Source organism: Ornithorhynchus anatinus, chromosome 5 (assembly GCF_004115215.2).
Source record: "Ornithorhynchus anatinus isolate Pmale09 chromosome 5, mOrnAna1.pri.v4, whole genome shotgun sequence".
Lineage (NCBI taxonomy): Eukaryota > Metazoa > Chordata > Mammalia > Monotremata > Ornithorhynchidae > Ornithorhynchus > Ornithorhynchus anatinus.
The window spans coordinates 18,371,458-18,388,941 of NC_041732.1; the positions used below are offsets into that span (position 1 = coordinate 18,371,458).

The 17,484-nt window shown below is 52.2% G+C and overlaps 1 protein-coding gene across 1 annotated transcript; it reads right to left on the bottom strand.

Annotated features, from left to right (window-relative positions):
* Positions 1-4,689: 4,689 nt before the first annotated feature.
* On the bottom strand, positions 4,690-17,128 carry BLOC1S6 (biogenesis of lysosomal organelles complex 1 subunit 6). Its single transcript, XM_029064913.2, has 5 exons — positions 17,068-17,128; positions 14,100-14,241; positions 12,302-12,389; positions 10,366-10,452; positions 4,690-7,684 (listed from the first exon to the last, which is right to left on the bottom strand). The coding sequence occupies exons 1-5, from the start codon at positions 17,093-17,095 to the stop codon at positions 7,568-7,570; spliced, it is 462 nt and encodes a 153-aa protein (XP_028920746.1). The 5' UTR covers positions 17,096-17,128; the 3' UTR covers positions 4,690-7,567.
* Positions 17,129-17,484: the final 356 nt, after the last annotated feature.

Genomic DNA, 17,484 nt, shown 5'->3' on the forward strand with positions numbered 1-17,484 from the left:
AACCCCACGAGGGACATGGACTGATGAGCTAGTATCGAGTGCCTGGCACATAACGAGTGCTTGGCAGATCCCATTAAAGAAAAAAAAGAAAAGCAGGGTCTCGGGCCCCAGGTCTCAGAGGTCAATTCTTCCTGCAGGGAAAAACTTGGTCGGGGTCAAACCGCTCACCTCGCCGGTTGGTCCAGAAGCAAGGCGGGAAAACCCCCAAGGTGCCGTCGACCGCCCTGGCCGCCTGCCCGCCTTTCGGAAACGGCCGCTCCCTCCTGAAGTAAAGCCCGAGGTCCAGGCGGCACCTGTGGAGCGGAGGCGGAAGAGGGGGGTGCGGGTGGCCGGTGCCCCCTTCTCATCCGACCGGGCCCGGCCGGGGGGCGGGGGGAAGCGAGCGGCTCCGAGGGTGGCGGGGATGACGCCGTGTCCCACGCTGAGCCCAGAGCCCCCTCCCTCCAGGCCTCGCCCTGCCCCAACCCAGCCATTTCCTGAGTTGCAACACGGTCCCGGACAGATTGCGTTTGTCAGGATGGGCCGATCAGAAATTGCCTTTTTAAGAAGAGCCAGGCGGCCGTGCTGAGTAACGGAGGGCCGGATCAGGCCCCGGAGAAGGGAACGGGAAGGCCCCGAGGGAAAAAATAATAATTCTAGTAATTGTGGTATTTGGCCATTGCTCACTATTTGCCAGGCGGTGTACTAAGCTCCGGGGTGGATACAATCCCTTCCCCGCAGCCCTGTGCTCATTTGTATATACTATTACCCTATTTATTTTGTTAAGGAGGTGTACATCCCCTTGATTCTATTTATCGTGGTAATGTCGTCTTGTTTGTGTTTCGTTCTGTTCTGCTCTGCCGTCTCTCTCCCCCGATTAGACTGTGAGCCCGTCGTTGGGCAGGGACGGTCTCTATCCGTTGCCGAATTGTCCATTCCAAGCGCTTGGTACAGTGCTCTGCACGTAGTAAGCGCTCGATAAATACTACTGAATAAATCCGAGCAAATCGGGTTGGACACGGTCCCCGCTCCACATGGGGCTGGCGGACTCGATCCTCATTTTGCAGCTGAGGTGACTGAGGGACAGGGAACTGAGGTGACCAGCCCAAGGTGACACAGCAGACGGGGGGGGGGGGCGGGATTAGAACCCATGACCTTCCGACTCCCAGACCTGTGCTCTATCCACTCCGCCCCGCTGCTTCTAGGGAAGGCTCAGTGGAAAGAGCCCGGGCTTGGGAGTCGGAGGTCATGGGTTCTAATCCCATCTCCGCCGCTTGACAGCTGGGTGACTTTGGGCAAGTCACTTCACTTCTCTGGGCCTCAGTCACCTCATCTGTAAAATGGGGACTAAGACCGTGAGCCCCACGTGGGACAAACCGATCCCCTCGTATCTTCCCCAGCGCTTAGAACAGTGCTTCGCACGTAAGCGCTTGCCAAATGCCATCATTATTATTCTACAGCAGGAGGGGAGGGACCGGGAAGCCCCTGGGTTCAGCAGCAGCTGTGGAAATAGGGTGAGGCGAACCGGAACGGGGCACTAGTGAAATGAGAAATGAGGTGGACCCATTCTGGTTTCGATTACTTCATTCATTGAAACTTATTTATTGAGCCCTTATGGTGTGCAGAACACATGGCTCAGTGGAAAGAGCCCGGGTTTGGGAGTCAGAGGTCATGGGTTCGAATCCCCGCTCTGCCACTTGTCAGCTGTGTGACTGTGGGCAAGTCCCTTCACTTCTCTGTGCCTCAGTTACCTCATCTGTGAAATGGGGATTAACTGTGAGCCTCACGTGGGACAACCTGATGACCCTGTATCTACCCCAGCGCTTAGAACAGTGCTCTGCACATAGTAAGCGCTTAACAAATACCAACTTTATTATCTAAATGCTTGGGAGACTATAATCCAGTAATAAAAAGACACATTCCCTGCCCGTAACAAGCTTACGGTCTAGAGGGATCTTGCGACGTACAATCTAGATTACTTCAAAGTGGAAACATTGGGGTTTTTGAAAGGAGCCGTCTGTACCAGGAACAGAAGCAGCACGGCCTAGTCGCCCGAGGACCTGGGTTCTAATCCCGCTTCCAATCACGGGCACCCCGTGTGACTCACTTCACTCTTCCGTGCCTCCGTTCCCTCACCTGTAAAACAGGGATTGAGACGGTGAGCCTCTCTGCGGGACGGGGATCGTGTCCAACCTGTTATCTCGTAGCTACCCCAGCGCTTAGTACAGTGCCAGGGACATAGTAAGCGCTTAACAAATACCACAGTTATCACCGGAGAGGAGCTGTGTTTGCTCAAGGGAATTCCGATGACTTCCTGGGCTCAGAAGATGGTACCGATCGATAAATTGATCGTGTTTATGGAGTGCTTACTGCAGGTAGGTACTAAGCCCTCGGGAGAGTGCGATATAAATAGAATTGGGAGACATGATCTCTGCCCACAACGAGCTGACAGTCCAGAGGGGGAGACAGACGCTTATAGAAATAAACGACCTATAAGTGCTGGGGGGCGGAGGGAATAAAGGGAGCAAATCTAAGTGCCAGGGTGACGCGGGGAGGGAGTGGGAGAAGGGGAAATGACGGCTTAGTCGGGGAAGGCCTCTTGGAGGAGGCGTCCCTTCAATAAGGAACGCTCCTCATCCCTCGCAATGTATTTCCCCTCGCAGCAAAGCAGCCACAGTGGCCACTGTGGGGCAGTGTAGCATGCAAGATTCCTTATTATTATTAATAATAGTAATAATAATGATAATGAGGTATTTGTTAAGCACTCACTATGTGCCGGGCACTGTACTAAGCGCTGGGGTAGATTCAAGCTAATCAGGTTGGACCCAATTCCCTGTCCCACATGGGGCTCACAGTCTCCATCCCCATTTTACAGAGGAGGGAACCGAGGCCCAGGGAAGTGAGATGACTTGCTCAAGGACCTTGCAGATCCAGGATTAGAACCGATGACCTTCTGACCCCCAGGCCCTGTGCTCTAGCCACTTCGTCATGCTGCTTCCGCTTAGTGTCACAGGCTATTTAATAATGACATTAATAATAACTGTGGTATATGTTAAGCACTTACCCTGTGCCAGGAACTGTACTAAGCGCTGCGGTGGATACAAGCAAATCAGGTTGGACAGAAGTCCATGCCCCACATGGGGCTCCAGGACTCAATCCCCATTTTACAGATGCGATCATGAAGGTAGAGAGAAGTGAAGAAGCAGCGTGGCTCAAGGGAAAGAGCCCGGGCTTGGGAGTCAGAAGTCATGGGTTCTAATCCCAGCTCCACCACTTGTCAGCTGTGTGACTGTGGGCAAGTCACCTCACTTCTCTGTGCCTCAGTTACCACATCTGGAAAATGGGGATTAAGTCTGTGAGCCCCACGTGGGACAACCTGATTACCTTGGATCCCCCCGCCCCCAGTGCTTAGAACAGTGCCTCGCACATAGTAAGCGCTTAACAAATGCCATCATTATTGATTCATTCATTCATTCATTCATTCATGCAATAGTATTTATTGAGCGCTATGTGCAGAGCACTGTACTAAGCGCTTGGAATGTACAAATCGGCAACAGATATCTTGGGTAAAGATGACTTGCCCAAGATCACAGAGCAGAAAAGTGGTGGTCCTTTGGGGTCCATTTATAGATCATCATCATCATCAATGGTATTTACTGAGTGTTTCACAGGGCTTGTTGGGGGCAGGGAATGTGCCTATTTTTATATCGTACTCTCCCAAGCGCTCAGTACAGTCCTTTGCACACAGCAAGTCCTCAATAAATATGCTGAAAGTGTGCAGGACACTGTACTAAGTGCTCGGTTGGAGGAGGGGCGGCCACAAGTTGCCCGGAACGGTTCCCTCCTGCTTTAGGCTGTGGGCCTTCGTAGACAGGACTTGGGGCAGGACTGATTCATTCGATCGTATTTATTAGGCACTTAATGTGTGTAGAACACTGTACTAAGCGCTTGGGAAAGCACAATACGGTAGTAGTGCCAATCCCTGCCCATAGTGAGCTCACAATCTAGAGGGTGATCCTGTATCTACCCCACCCAGCCCTAACTAGGAGAAAGGGAGAAGCAGAGTGGCTTAGCGGAAGGAGCCCGGGCCTGGGAGTCAGAGGTCGTGGGTTCTAATCCTGCTCCGCCACTTCTCAGCTGTGTGACTTTAGGCAAATCACTTCTCTATCCCTCAGTTCCCTCCTCTGTAAAATGGGGCTTAAGACTCTAAGCCCCACCTGGGGCTACCTGATTACTTTCTATCCACCCCAGCGCTTAGAATGGTGCTTGGCACGTAGTAAGCGCTTAACAAATACCATCGTTCTTATTATTACTGTTCTCTTACTTTTCTCCAGTCAATCCATCAATGGTATTTCCTGACCATTTACTATGTGCAGAGCAACGTACTAAGCGTTCGGGAGAGTACAACACGCCATAATTAGCAGACTCACTCCCTGCCGGTAAGGAGTTTACGGTCTAGAGAGGGGAGACGGATATTAACACGAATAGAAGGGGAGACAGATGTCGACATGAATAATTATAATCTATAATGTAAAGACCCACACACTGAAATCTTTTAGAACACGATGGGGAAGAACGAGGTGCCTTTCCTCGGGTGGAAAAACCACCAGGAGCAGGGGTGAGGGGAAGAGGACTTCTCACTTAATTAGCAGATTAAGTATTAGTGCTCAGAAAACATCCCATGACGGCGCTCTGAGATACATGCGGTGATTTTGGAGCTCATTTCTTTTTTATTAAACATGTAAAAAGGATTCTTCGATTTGTAAGTGCAAAACAGACCGAGACGCAAAGACTCTAACATGCCTAACTTCCCCACAGCTGACAGTCCCATGCTATTAAATCCTCCATTCCGCGTCTGCATAACCAGCTGCAGATTGAAAGCGAGCAGGACGTGTTCCTGACGGAATTTCAGAGTCAAGACAGTGGGTTTTTGCAGCAGGAATCTTTCCAGGACAGACTGCGAGGAACCCTGGAGTTTGGACGTTTCAGGAGGTGAACTGGGATTGAAATATGTCATGATACTTCATCTATGTGAGAACTCCACTTGATTTCTGAAATATCTAAAGCTGTGGCTGTATTTCCACTGACTCTAAATTGATCATTTTTCTGATGAAGAGGAGGGAGCGATTTACGTTTCTTAGCATAAGAGGCAATACCGAAAGCGTACGCTTTGCCATGCATAATATTGCAAGCGGCAATTCGAGGCACAGAGACTTCCAATCCCATTCCTGCCTCTGCTCGGGCCTGTGGCTAACCGTCCTTTCCCAAGAGATTTCTTCGGGTGACAGTCATTACCTCGATGAGGGTAAAGCAAAAACAACGCTGGATATTTCTGACTCACACCACCCCGAGGGATTGACAGAATTTAAAACGAGTTTAACAACCGACTTGGGGTTCCAAAAGAAGATGGCTCCATTCGCCATTCAAACAACAACAAAAAATGGGTCAGGGGTGCTCTGTAGTTCCTGAATGCGTCATTTTCGGCTTATCCGGGCATTCCTTTAGCTCCTTGTAGCAGGGAACGTGTCTACCGACTGGTATACTGTCCCCTCCCAAGCACTCAGTACAGTGATCTGCATCCACGAACTGCTCAATACCACTGATTGATTGATTGAAACACCAAAGAACGACCTCCCTCCACTCTCCCCTTGGCACCGACCGGGCCGAGGCCTCTGGACTCCTTCGGTCTCAATCACTGGTATTTATTGAGCGCTTTTCGTGCGCAGAGCACCGTACTAAGCCTGGGAGACAGAGTCGGAAGACACATTCCCTGCCCGTGACGAGCTCACCTCCCGCTCCGGCCCCCACTGACGTTCAGGCTGAAGTCCAGTCGTGCAAACAAAATCTTGACCTGCTCTCAACTCTACCGTACTCCACCGAGGCCTACTCCGGTGCTCCGCACACAGTAAACGCTCAGTAAGTACCACGGGATGATGGACGGCTCATTCCGTGCCCCAAGCCAAAACTTGAACTGGACCGGGAGGGATGACGATCCACTTAGCTAAGGAAGCGGACGTGGTCTTTCTAAAGATTCCCGCTCAACAGGAGGCCTCGTGTCAGCGGTCCGCTAGATTTCGTCGGATTTGTTTTTTATGGGTTGCATTAAGGATTTCCTACGTGTCGAACACTTTTCTCACAGCCCGTCCCGTGTGGGGCTCAGGGTCTACGTTTACATGGGCCGAGGGAGAGACTTCAGGATAGTGAAACTCCAATGGTGTAATAGGTGAGGTTGAATATGTGCTAATCGTGTATTTTCACGGGTCCCTTTACACTCACTGTATCTAAAAGCCCAGCGACCAGTCGTCATCACCGCAATCATCGCTGGAAATCCTCTGGATTTACGATAAGTTCGCGGTGGGCAGGCAACGCGTCTACTGTCACGCTGTACTCTCCCAAGCGCTCGGTAGAGTGCTCGGCACATAGTAAGCGCTCAACAGATACGGTCAAATGACCGACTGACGGTACACGGTTCCGACGGTAGGACGTTCCTCAGTTGAACGTTCGAAGAAAGCCCCACCTGAGGGAAAGCGAAGGTAGTCCAGTGGTGTTCCTGGATGCTCATAATCTAGTCGTTTTCCCTTGAGGAGGTCAACGTGTGGTATTCCAACTTTCCATCTGTCCTCACCTCCCCACAGGGGGAGGCGGGGAGAGAGGGAAAAAGGAAGAGATGGGTTCACCTCAATTTCACAATGAACCGACGAAAGTCTGGTCTCTGTCAGGACTTCCAGACTCCCACCAATTTCAAAGTCGGTTCCCCGCATCCCCTCCCCAGATCGGCCTCAGGGCTTGAAGGGTGGAACTAAGTCCTCCGGCTGTGTAAGTAAAGGAGACCCTGCGGGAAGTGAGCCTCGAAGCTTCGGCGGAAACATACAAAATCAACCCTGGAGAACCCCGGTCTTCCCATCAAGGGCAGGGGGTGGGAACTTTCTCGCACCGCTCTGGCCGTTTCTCTTACGGTCCTGCGCCGCTGATGCAGACGGTGCGATTTCCTGGCTCCAATTTCACCCCGATACCACCACGGGCTCACGCGTAGGGGTGACCGGCAAGCCGCTCTCCCCTCCACATCGCTGCAGGGTGTCGCTTGACTGGGATATCGAATGAGCCTGCTCTGATTCTATCCCGTGGCCCAGAAGCCCAAAGTCGGCACTGGCTGGTCAAAAACACAGGCCAAGGGCAGCTTTTCACACGGGGACGCCGAAAGAGATGCGGTAACTTTAAATCCGAAGACGCTCGGGACCCGGATACCATTTTGCTGCGAACTCTAGGCGACGCCGAGCGATCGCGTGACTCGCCGCGGTCGGAAACTCCGTGGCCCACATTCTCCTTTGCCCGCAGGAGTGTCACAGAAAAGAGATGCCGAATAAAAAAAGGAGCTATTATTTAGGTCCTCCCCCCACCCCCGGGGCTGAAGAAACAGTGAATCGCTGGGGAATTCTAAATTCCGGCATCAGCCGTGGCTTCAACTTCCAACCGCTTCCACGTCCAACCTACCAATTAAGACGTTGGGAGTCCAAAGGGTCCTGAGAGGGAACGGGGAAAAACGTGGGGGAAGAACACAGAAAAAAGAGGCGGACGTCATTATTTTGGTTCATCTTTTAGCCAGTTTGGCCGTTAGTTGCTTCTCTCTTTCAAATTCCTTCTCCCTCTGCTGCTCTCGCTCCAGTTCTTCTTTCTGCCTTTTCTGTTGTAGCTTAAGGGCCCGTTTCTGTGTCAGGAAAAGAAAAGAGAGGATGCGGTGAAGCTTTACTAATCGTCTACCTTAACTTAATGGGCAACGATGGTTTGTTTTTTTTTTTTAAACGGTATTCGTTAAGCGTTTACTATGTGCCAGGCACTGTACTAAGCACTGGGGTAGCTACAAGTTAATGAGGATGGACCTGATCCCTGTCCCACATGGGGTTCCCAGTCTTAAGCCCCATTTTATAGATGAGGGAACTGAGGCCCAGAGAAGCGACTTGTTTGAGGTCACTCGGCAGTCAAGTGGCGGCGCCGCGATTAGAACCCAGGTCCTTTTGACTCCCAGGCCTGTGCTCTAACCACTAGGCCACGCTGCTTCTCCGATTCCAAGTTGTTCTACACCAAGGTGCCCGATGGGTTCTATTTCCTTTCAATGAGCTAGATTCGTTCGCTCCCTAAGGGGCAGGGGAGGGACCTGTTTTCATTTCCTTGATGAATAAAATCCCAAAGGAGATAAATTGCTTCCAGAGCCCAGAACTGCTATTCGATCAATCGATGCCAAGCAGCGTGGCCTGATGGACGGAGCACGGGGCTGCGAGCCAGAAGGTCGTGGGTTCCAATCCCGCCTCTGCCGCTCGTTGCCTGCTGTGTCGCCTTGGGCAAGTCGCTTCATTTCTCTGGGCCTCGGTTCCCTCGTCTGTAAAACGGGGATTAAGACCGTGAGCCCCGTGTGGGACGGGGACTGCGTCCAACCCGACTACCTTGTATCTGCTCTGGCACTCAGTACGGTGCCTGGCACACAGTAAGCGCTTAACAAATACCACAACCATTACTGTGATTGAGCGCTTACTGTGCGCAGGGCACTTTACTAAGCGCTTGGGAGAGCACGGTACAAGAGAATTAGCCGACGGGTTCCCTGCCCGCAACAGGCGTCCAGTCTAGAGGGAAGCCTACGGCGCCCAAGCGGTCTCCCTTGATAATAATTGTGGTATTTGTTAAGTGCTTATTATGTGCCAAGCATTGTACTAAGGGCTGGGGTGGACGCAAGCAAATCGTGTTGGACGCAGTCCCTGTCCCAGGTGGGGCTCACAGCCTCGATCCCCATTTTCCAGATGCGGTAACTGAGGCCCAGAGGAGGGAAGTGACTTGCCCAAGGTCACACAGCAGGCGAGCAGCGGAGCCAGGATTAGAACCCGTGACCTCCCGACTCCCAAGCCCTGGCTCTCTGTATCCATTACGCCGTGCTGCTTCTCATCCAAGTTCTAACCAGGCCTGACCCCGCTTAGCTTCCGAGAGCAGGCGAATTCAGGGTGATACGGTCTGCTGTTCGTGGAATGGTGGAGTAATTACCCTTCACGGGATTTACGGCGACTTCCACCGCTGGTTTTAAATCCTGTCGGTTCAACTCGACATCGTCGCTAACGGCGGCCCTTTCCTCTCCATCCAAACTGTCGCCACGTTAATCTAAGCACTTATCCTACCCCGCCTCGGTCACTCTATCGGCCTCCTCGCCGACCTCCCAGCCTCCCGCCTCTCTCCGCTCCCCGCTTCGCTCTGCCGACCCCATCATTTCTCTACAAAAACACTCGGGCCCTGTTTCCTCACTCCTCAAGAAGCTCGAGTGGTCGCCCGTCCACCTCCGCATGGCTGCGAAGCCCTCAATCACCTCGCCCCCTCCTACCTCACCTTCCTACTCAGCCCACACGCTTCGCTCCTCTAATGCTTCGTTTCTCGCCGTACCTCGATCTCGTCTATCTCGCCGCCGACCTCTCGCCCACGTCCCGCCCCGGCCCGGAACGCCCGCCTTCCTCGGATCCGACCGACCGTCACCCTTCCCCGTTTCAAAGCCTTACTGAAGGCACATCTCCTCCAAGAGGCCTTTCCCGAGCTCTCGTTTCCTTTTTTCTCCACTCCCTTCTGCGCCGTCCTGATTTGCTCCCTTTATCCACCCCCGCCCAACCCCACAGCACTTTCGTCCATAGCTGCCATTTACTTATTTCTATTAACATGTCCCGCCTCTATAGATCATAAACTCACAGTGGGTGGGGAATGTGTCTGTTCTATTGTGTACTCTCCCAAGCGCTCAGTACAGTGCCCTGCACCCAGTAAGAGCTCACTAAATATGCACCCAGTAAGCGCTCAATAAATACGACTGATAGACTGGACTTCCATGAGAGCGTGAGCAGGTCACAGCCTACCTGGGCCTTAATTTCGCCACCTGCAAAAGGGGGAGAACACCGGCCTCTCCTTGTTAACCAGGTAAGGTCGTGAAGCTAAAATGAGGACACTGATTTGAAACTGTTTTGGAAAAATAAATTAATTTCTAGGTTCAAGGGGCTATTGCGGAAGACTGTTTTAGCCCCAAACTCCCACCGGCTGGGGCCTGGCAGGGAGTTACTGTGCCTGCCGGCCTCGCCTCACGCGGGGGAGGAGAGTCCAGATCCTGGAGAAGCAGCGTGGCTCAGTGGAAAGAGCACGGGCTTGGGAGTCAGAGGTCATGAGTTCGAATCCCAGCTCTGCCACTTGTCAGCTGTGTGACCGTGGGCAAGTCAGTTAACTTCTCTGCGCCTCAGTCACCTCATCTGTCAAATGGGGATTAACTGTGAGCCTCACGTGGGTCAATCTGATTACCCTGTATCTACCCCAACGCTTAGAACAGCGCTCTGCACATAGCGCTTAACAAATACCAAAATTATTATTATTACTCACTTTTAACTTGGATGTCTTTTCATGAAGCAGCAGCATCTCCTTCCTGACGTTCACGAGCTTGTTGTGGTAGTACTTGGCCTCGGAAAACTCAAGGGAGAAGGGAAATCGAAAGGCTGATTACAGCAGGGCCAGAGCACGGACACGACGGTCGGTAGACGCCCCCCGCCAACTAATCCGGTTTCAAACCCGTTATTCGGAATAATGACGATGATAACGATAATAGTTGTTCAACACGTACTGTGTGCCAAGCACCGTTCCAAGTGCTGGAACAGAAAATCAGGTCAGACACGGTCCTTGTCCCGCAAGGGGCTCACATTCTAAGGGAGGGGGAAAGTGGATATGGAAACCCCGTTTTAAGAAGAAGAAACCGAGGCCCAGAGAAGTAAATCTCTTAAGGTTTGGCCGCGGGCAGATGGCAGAGCCGGGATGAGAACGCAGGTCGTCCCCCGACTCCCGGGCCCGGGTTCTTTCCACTGAGCCGAGCGTGCCACCCGTTGAGACGCGTGCTCCCAGAGCGGCCTTTTCTCTGCCTCTGTGAGATGGGCGGAAGGGAGAAAGGGTAGGTAACGAAGGCTCTGAGGGGCAGAGGGGCGGGGGGGGTGGGTCCCCAGGCCTGCGAAATCTCCCCTCAGACCGGCCCTTCTGACTCTCCCAGGAGGACAGAAGGTTGGCAGCATCAGGAGCTGGGCGGAGAAGCGGCGAGGCTTAGATGAAAGAGCCCGGGCTTGGGAGTCAGAGGTTGTGGGTTTTTATCCCGGCTCCGCCAATTGCCTGCTGTCTGACCTTGGGTAAGCCACTTCTCTGGGCCTCATCTGTAAAACGGGGTTGAAGACCGTGAGCCCCACGTGGGACAACCTGATTGTCTTGCATCTTCCCCAACGCTTAGAAGAGTGCTTGGCACATAGTAAGTGCTTATCAAATACCACAATGATTATTGATTCTTTAAAGCACTCCATCATTTCACCCCCGCCTACCTCACCTCGGTGATCTCCTACCCCAGCCCGCACACTCCGCTCCTCTAGCGCCAGCTTACCCACGGTGCCCCCGTCTCCTCTACCTCGCCACCGGCCCCCTTCCCACGTCCTCCTCCTGGCCTGGAACTCCCTCCCCTTCCACAGACGGCGGACCACTGCCCTCTCCGCCTTCAAAACCTTATGAAGGTGCAACCCGATTATCTTGTATCTATCCTAGCGTTTAGTACAGCGCCCGACGCATAGTAAGCACTTCAATACCACAGTTATTATTTCTCCGAGAGGCCTTCCCCGACGAAGCCATTTCCCCCAGCTCCCCCTCCCTCCCGCGTCATCTATACGCCGCGATCCGTGACCTCTGGACCTCTGCTCTTCACCCCAAGCCCGCAGCACTTACACGTATATCCTTTCTTACTGTCTGTCTCCCCCTCTAGACCGAAAGCTCGTGACGGGCGGGGAATGTGCCTGCTAATTTTGTTGTATGATCCTTTCCCAAGCGATCAGTCCAGCGCCCTGCACCTAATAAGCGCTCAATAAATAGCACCGATCGACTCCGGCTCGGACGGGAAAGTCCACCTGCCCCGGACGAGGAGGGCTCTATGGTCCGATCTGACGAAGCCTCCGAGGCCAGCCTGGGGAGTCCTCACTAGCCAGGCTCTACTTCCCAAAGCATGATAATGATAATTTGTTAGGCGCTCACTATGTGCCGAGCACCGTTCTAAGCGCTGGGGTAGATACAAGGCTATCGGGCTGCCCCACGTGAGGCTCACGGTCTCCGACCTGATTACTCCAGCGCTCTACAAAGTGCCTGGCACCTAGTAAGGGTTTAATAAATACAATTCCTTCTTCTTCTTCTCCATTTCTAGACTGGAAAACGGCAGTCGGGTAACCTGCAAAGAGCTTCAAGATAAGCGGGTGGGAAAAAAACACAACTTTATGAAGGACGAGCATCGGGTTATGCTTACCAGAGCATTAATGTCCAAGATGGTATGGCATTCCTTGAATTTGGAAATCTCCTGCTCTAGCGTGTCCAGTAACACCACTTGGTTCTGCCTGCAACCAAAGCAAAACCACCCCGTTGGAAAGAAGTCCGCCCTGGAGCCGGGGTCAACCAATCCATCGTATTTTTTGAGCGCTTACTGTGTGCAGAGCACTCTACTAGAGGAGAAGCAGCGTGGCCGAAAGGATAGAGCACAGGTTGGACACAGTCCCTGGCCCCCAAGGGACTCACAATAATTATAATAATGATAACTGTGGTATTTGGTAAGCGCTTACTTGGCTCAGTGGAAAGAGCATGGGCTTGGGAGTCAGAGGTCTTGGGTTCTAATCCCGGCTCCGCCACTTGTCAGCTGTGCGACTTTGGGCAAGTCACTTCACTTCTCTGGGCCTCAGTCACCTCATCTGTAAAAACGGGGATCAAGACGGCGAGCCCCACGTGGGACAACCTGATTACACACAGTGCACAGTGCTCGGCACACAGTAAGCGCTTAATACCGTCATATGAATATAGTATTATTACCGTGTGCCAGGCACTGCGCTAAGTGCTGGGAGTAGGTACAAAGTAATCATGCCGGACACAGTCCCTGTCTTAATCCCCATTTTACAGAGAGAGTAAAATACCACAATTATTATCATTATAATAAGATTCTTAACTGCTTTCTGGTGGTATAATTACTTAGGTGAACCTAGCTAAAAGCACTTAAGTTAGAAAAAGAACAAAATAGTGAGAATGAGATCACCTTATTCATTAATCCGGTCGTATTTATTAAGCGCTTACTGTGTGCACAGCACTGGACTAAGCGCTTGGAAAGTACAATTCGGCAACAGAGACAATCCCTACCCCACAATGGGTTCGCAGTCCAGAAGGGGGAAGACAGATATCAAAACAAAACAAGTAGCCAAGCATCGACAGCATCAATATAAATTAATAGAAGTATAGATCTATCCACATCATTAATAAATTGAATAGAATAATAAATATGTACAAATATACACAGGGGGCAGGTAGAGCAGAGGGAGTCGGGGCGATGGGGAGGGGAAGAGGAGCAGAGGAAAAGGGGGATCAGTCTGGGAAGGCCTCCTGGAGGAGGTGAGCTTCCCTCACCACATCGCCCTCCCGTAATGCTGTCCAACCTGATTAGCTGGGCCCCCAGCGCTTAGTACAGTGCCTGGCACATACTAAGCACTTAAATACATTAAAAAAGTGTGTGTATGGGGGGGGGGGGGGGGTGTCTCAACATCACTGGGCTCCAAGAAGGGCTGGAAAGTCCCGTTCCCATGAGATGTAATAATAATGATGGCATGTTAAGCGCTCACTGTGTGCAAAGCACTGTTCTAAGCGCTGGAGTAGATACAAGGTAATCAGGGCGTCCCACGTAGGGCTCCCGGACTTCATCCCCATTTTCCAGATGAGGGGAGCGAGGCCCAGAGAAGTGAAGTGACTTGCCCAAAGTCACACAGCTGACAAGTGGCACAATCGGGATCGGAACCCACGACCTCTGACTCCCAAGCCCGGGCTCTTTCCGCTGAGCCACGCTGCTTCTCACCCTAATAATGCGGGTATCTGTTACGCGCTTACTATGTGCCGAGCACTTTCCTAAGCGCTGGGGCGGATACAGGGTCATCAGGTGGTCCCAGGTGGGGCTCCCGGTCTTCATCCCCGTTTTTCAGGTGAGGGAAGCGAGGCACGGAGAAGCGAAGTGACCCGTCCAAGGTCACACGGCTGAGAAGCGTACTGAGCGTGGCGTGGTTTTCTTTGCTTACGTGAGCTCCTGCAGGGCCTGCTTGGATCTCTGCAGGTCCGGGAGGTAGTGGGCCATCAAGCCTTCCGCTAGGAGCTCCACGGCTTTCTCGTTATCCCCCACGTCCTCCTCCACTCCTTCATCGGGAGACGCGGCACCGGAACCTGCGGTAATAACGGTCAAGATTATAGTCCCCGGGGTACAGTTCCCGGAGCCCTCACCGGTGCCAAGCGCTCCGCCGAGCGCTGCGGTGGAACAGAGGTCATTTGGTCGCCCCGCAGTCTAAGCCGGAGGGAGGACGGGGCCTGAATCCCCATTTTGCAGATGAGGGAACTGAGGCCCAGAGAAATTCATTCAATCGCATCGATTGAGCGATTGAGCGATGCATGTATGTGCAGAGCACTGTACTAAGTGCCCGGAAAAGGCAACTGGGCAACAGATCGAGGCCATCCCTGCTCGACGACGGGCTCACAGTCTTATTGAGCGCTTACTGTGTGCAGAGCACTGTCCTAAGCGCTCGGAATGGACAATCTGTCAACAGACAGAGGCCATCCCTGCCCACAGATGGGCCCACAGTCTTATTGAGCGCTTACTATGTGCACAGCACTGTAATAAGCGCTCGGAATGGACAGTTTGGGAACAGATAGAGACCATCCCTGCCCAACGACGGGCCCACAGTCTTACTGACCACTTCATATGTGCAGAGCACTGAAAGGACAGCACATGCGTATACATGTACATATTTATATTCCATTTATTTTACTAATGATGCCTATCGATCTCTAATTCTATTTCTTTATCCCGATGCTCTCGATGCCCGTCCACTTGTCTTGCTGTCCGTCTCCCCGCTTCTAGGCCGGAGCCCGTCGTCGAGCAGGGCTGGTCTCTGTTGCCGAGCAGCGTGGCTCAGTGGAAAGAGGCCGGGCTTGGGAGTCAGAGGTCATGGGTTCTAATCCCGCCCCCGCCACTTGTCAGCCGTGTGACCTGGGCAAGTCACTTCACTTCCCTGGGCCTCAGTTCCCTCATCTGGAAAGGGGGGATGAAGACCGGGAGCCCCCGGGGGGACAATCTGATCAGCTTGTATCTACCCCAGCGCTTAGAAGCAATGAGAAGCAACGCGGCTCAGTGGAAAGAGCCCGGGGTTGGGAGTCAGAGGTCGTGTGTTTGAATTCTGGCTCTGCCACCTGTCAGCTGCGTGACTAGGGGCAAGTCACTTCACTGGGCCTCAGTTCCCTCATCTGTAAAATGGGGATGAATAATAACAATAATGTTGGTATTTGTTAAGCGCTTACTATGTGCAGAGCACTGTTCTAAGCGCTGGGGGAGATACAGGGTCATCAGGTTGTCCCACGTGAGGCTCACGGTCTTCATCCCCATTTGACAGATGAGGGAACTGAGGAACAGAGAAATGAGATGACTTACCCACAGTCACCCAGCTGACAAGTGGCAGAGCCGGGATTCGAACCCATGACCTCTGGCTCCCAAGCCCGGGCTCTTTCCCCTGAGCCACGCTGCTTCTCTAAGACTGTGACGCTTCACGGGGGGCAACCTGACGACCCTGTACCCCCCACCCCAGCGCTTAGGACAGTGCTCGGTACAAAGTAAGCGCTTAACAAATACCAATAATATCATTATTATTATTAGAACAGTGCTTGGCACAGAGTATGCACTTAAGAAGTATCAATATTATTATTATTAGAACAGCACTTGGCACAGAGCAAGCACTTTAGAAGTACCAATATTATTATTAGAACAGTGCTTGTCACATAGTAAGTGCTTAAGAAGTACTATTATTATTATTATTAGAACAGCGCTTGGCACATAGTAAGTGCTTAAGAAGTACTGTTATCATTATTATTATTATTAGCAGTGCTTGGCACATAATAAGCGCTTAAGAAGTACCGATATTATTATTATTAGAACAGCGCTTGGCACATAAGCGCTTAAGAAGTACCGATATTATTATTATTAGAACAGCGCTTGGCACATAGTAAGCGCTTAAGAAGTGCCGATATTATTATTAGAACAGTGCTTGGCACAGAGTAGGTGCTTAAGAAGTACTGATATTATCATTATTATTAGAACAGTGCTTGGCACAGAGTACGCTTAAGTACCACCGATATTATTATTATTAGAAGAGTGCTTGGCACAGAGTAAGCGCTTAAAAACTACCGATATCATTCTTCTTATTATTAGAACAGTGCTTGGCACATAATAAGTGCTTAAGAAGTACCGATATTATTAAAACAGCGCTTGGTACAGAGTAAGCGCTTAAGTACCACCAATATTATTATTATCATTATGAGAACAGCGCTTGGCACAGAGTAAGCGCTTAAGAAGTACCAATACCATTATTATTAGAACAGCGCTTGGCAGAGTAAGCGCTTAAGTGCCGACATTATCATTATTATTATTAGAACAGCGCTTGGCACAGAGTGAGCGCTTAAGAAGTACTGATATTATTATAACAGTGCTTGGCACATAATAAGCGATTAAGAAGTGCCGATATTATTAGAACAGTGCTTGGCACAGAGTAAGCGCTTAAGAAGTACCGATATTATTATAATAATGTTGGTATTTGTTAAGCGCTTACTCTGTGCCGAGCACTGTTCTAAGCGCCGGGGTAGACACAGGGGAATCAGGTTGTCCCACGTGGGGCTCACAGTCTTCATCCCCATTTTACAGAGGAGGGAACTGAGGCACCGAGAAGTGAAGTGACTTGCCCAAAGTCACCCAGCTGACAAGTGGCCGAGCCGGGATTCGAACCCATGACCTCTGACTCCAAAGCCCGGGCTCTTTCCACTGAGCCACGCTGCTTCTCTTATTAGAGCGGCGCTCGGCACAGAGTAAGCGCTGAAGTGCCGATATTATCATTAGCATTATCAGAACGGCGCTCGGCACAAAGTAAACGCTTAAGAAGCACCGATATTTTATTATTATTATAACTTCCCAGCGCTTAGCGGAGCGGCGGGGGCGAGGACGGGACCTACCGCGGGCGGGGGGCGCCGGGCGGCTCATGGCGGCCGGGAGACCGGAAGTGGCCCCTACCGGAAGTGCAGCCGCCCCGACGCCGCGCGCATGCGCGCCGGCCGGAAGCGCAGCCGCCCCGACGCCGCGCGCATGCGCGCCGGCCGGATTTGCCCCCACCCCCCACCCCCCTCAGTGAAGGGCGGGCGGGAAGGGGGCGGGGCGGCAGAGGTCACGGGTTCCAATCCCGCCCCCGCCCGGGGGTCGCTCACTACACTCCCTTGCCCGAGCCTCGGTCACGTCATCCCCCTGTATCCTCCCCAGCGCTTAGAACAGCGCCTGGCCCCCTCGTAAGCGCTCAGCAAACGCCGTCATTCTTGTTAGCAGGAGAAGCAGCGGGGCTCGCCGGGAAGAGGCCGGGCCGGGCAGTCCGAGGTCGT